This window comes from Colobus angolensis, unplaced genomic scaffold (genome assembly GCF_000951035.1).
Source record: "Colobus angolensis palliatus isolate OR3802 unplaced genomic scaffold, Cang.pa_1.0 Scaffold519, whole genome shotgun sequence".
NCBI classification, from domain to species: domain Eukaryota; kingdom Metazoa; phylum Chordata; class Mammalia; order Primates; family Cercopithecidae; genus Colobus; species Colobus angolensis.
In genome coordinates this window covers 387,068-387,836 of record NW_012118699.1, presented here as the reverse complement: position 1 = coordinate 387,836, position 769 = coordinate 387,068, and the positions used below count along the sequence as shown (strand labels likewise).

The window sequence follows — 769 nt, the reverse complement described above, 5'->3', positions numbered from 1 at the left end:
CCCTGTGAACAGAGAGACCCACAGTGAGCCCTGGGATCAGAGACAGCCTCCCATATCGTCATATCTGAATCCCTGAGACACTCACATCTGGGAGCTGCCACCAGGAGGAGGAAAAACCACAGGTGCTTCATGTTCCTGCACAGGATGTCCATGACTCTCAGAGAGCATCTCCCCTGTGAGCAGGACCCTGAATTTAAGGAAATGTGTGGTGGTTCCCTGTGGGTGCCTAAGGGAGGATTTGCATGTGGGTGGTGCCTTTGTATGGAGAGGTGAAAAGGGATGAGGGAGGCCCAGGCTTTGGGGCTCACCCTGAGAGGAGGATGCTGGCTGTGCCCTCTGAGAACTCAGGTCTCTTCCTGGGACCTCCCCTGACCAAGCCCAGAGTCCTCTTCTTCCAGGTAGGGAGATGTGCGCTGATTTGCCGAAGGAGCTGTTCTGGGAGATGAGTGTGATTATGGATCAAGGACAGATTTTGGCACAGATTCAATGCTGTTCTACCCGTGAAGATTTATATGAAACCAACCAAACATCCAGGTTATCTAAATTGTCAAATCTCCATTCAAAATCATTAGGGCAGCAGCTAAATATGTTCGTCACAGCGAATTTATTCAAACCTACATCCATGCAATGTTTATTGTAATTGAGAATATCCATCATGATTGGAGTGAATACGTCTGTCCCAGAAAGTGCGTCATAAAAAAATAAAAATCTGAGACTTTCCCTTTTGTGACCGTTTGTAATTTGGGATTCTGTCTGCAATCTCAGGAGG

General features: G+C 47.9%; 1 protein-coding gene and 1 gene segment (V, D, J or C); both read right to left on the bottom strand.

Moving 5' to 3' along the window:
• LOC105525094 (putative V-set and immunoglobulin domain-containing-like protein IGHV4OR15-8) overlaps nucleotides 1-162 on the bottom strand; it is a 26,437-nt gene extending 26,275 nt beyond the window's left edge. Inside the window, exon 1 of the mRNA XM_011960621.1 lies at nucleotides 86-162. Coding sequence (XP_011816011.1) covers nucleotides 86-152 — 67 coding nt within the window. The 5' untranslated portion in view covers nucleotides 153-162. The remainder of the gene's footprint in view (nucleotides 1-85) is intronic.
• Nucleotides 1-769, bottom strand: part of LOC105525096 — a 14,835-nt gene that overhangs the window by 831 nt on the left and 13,235 nt on the right.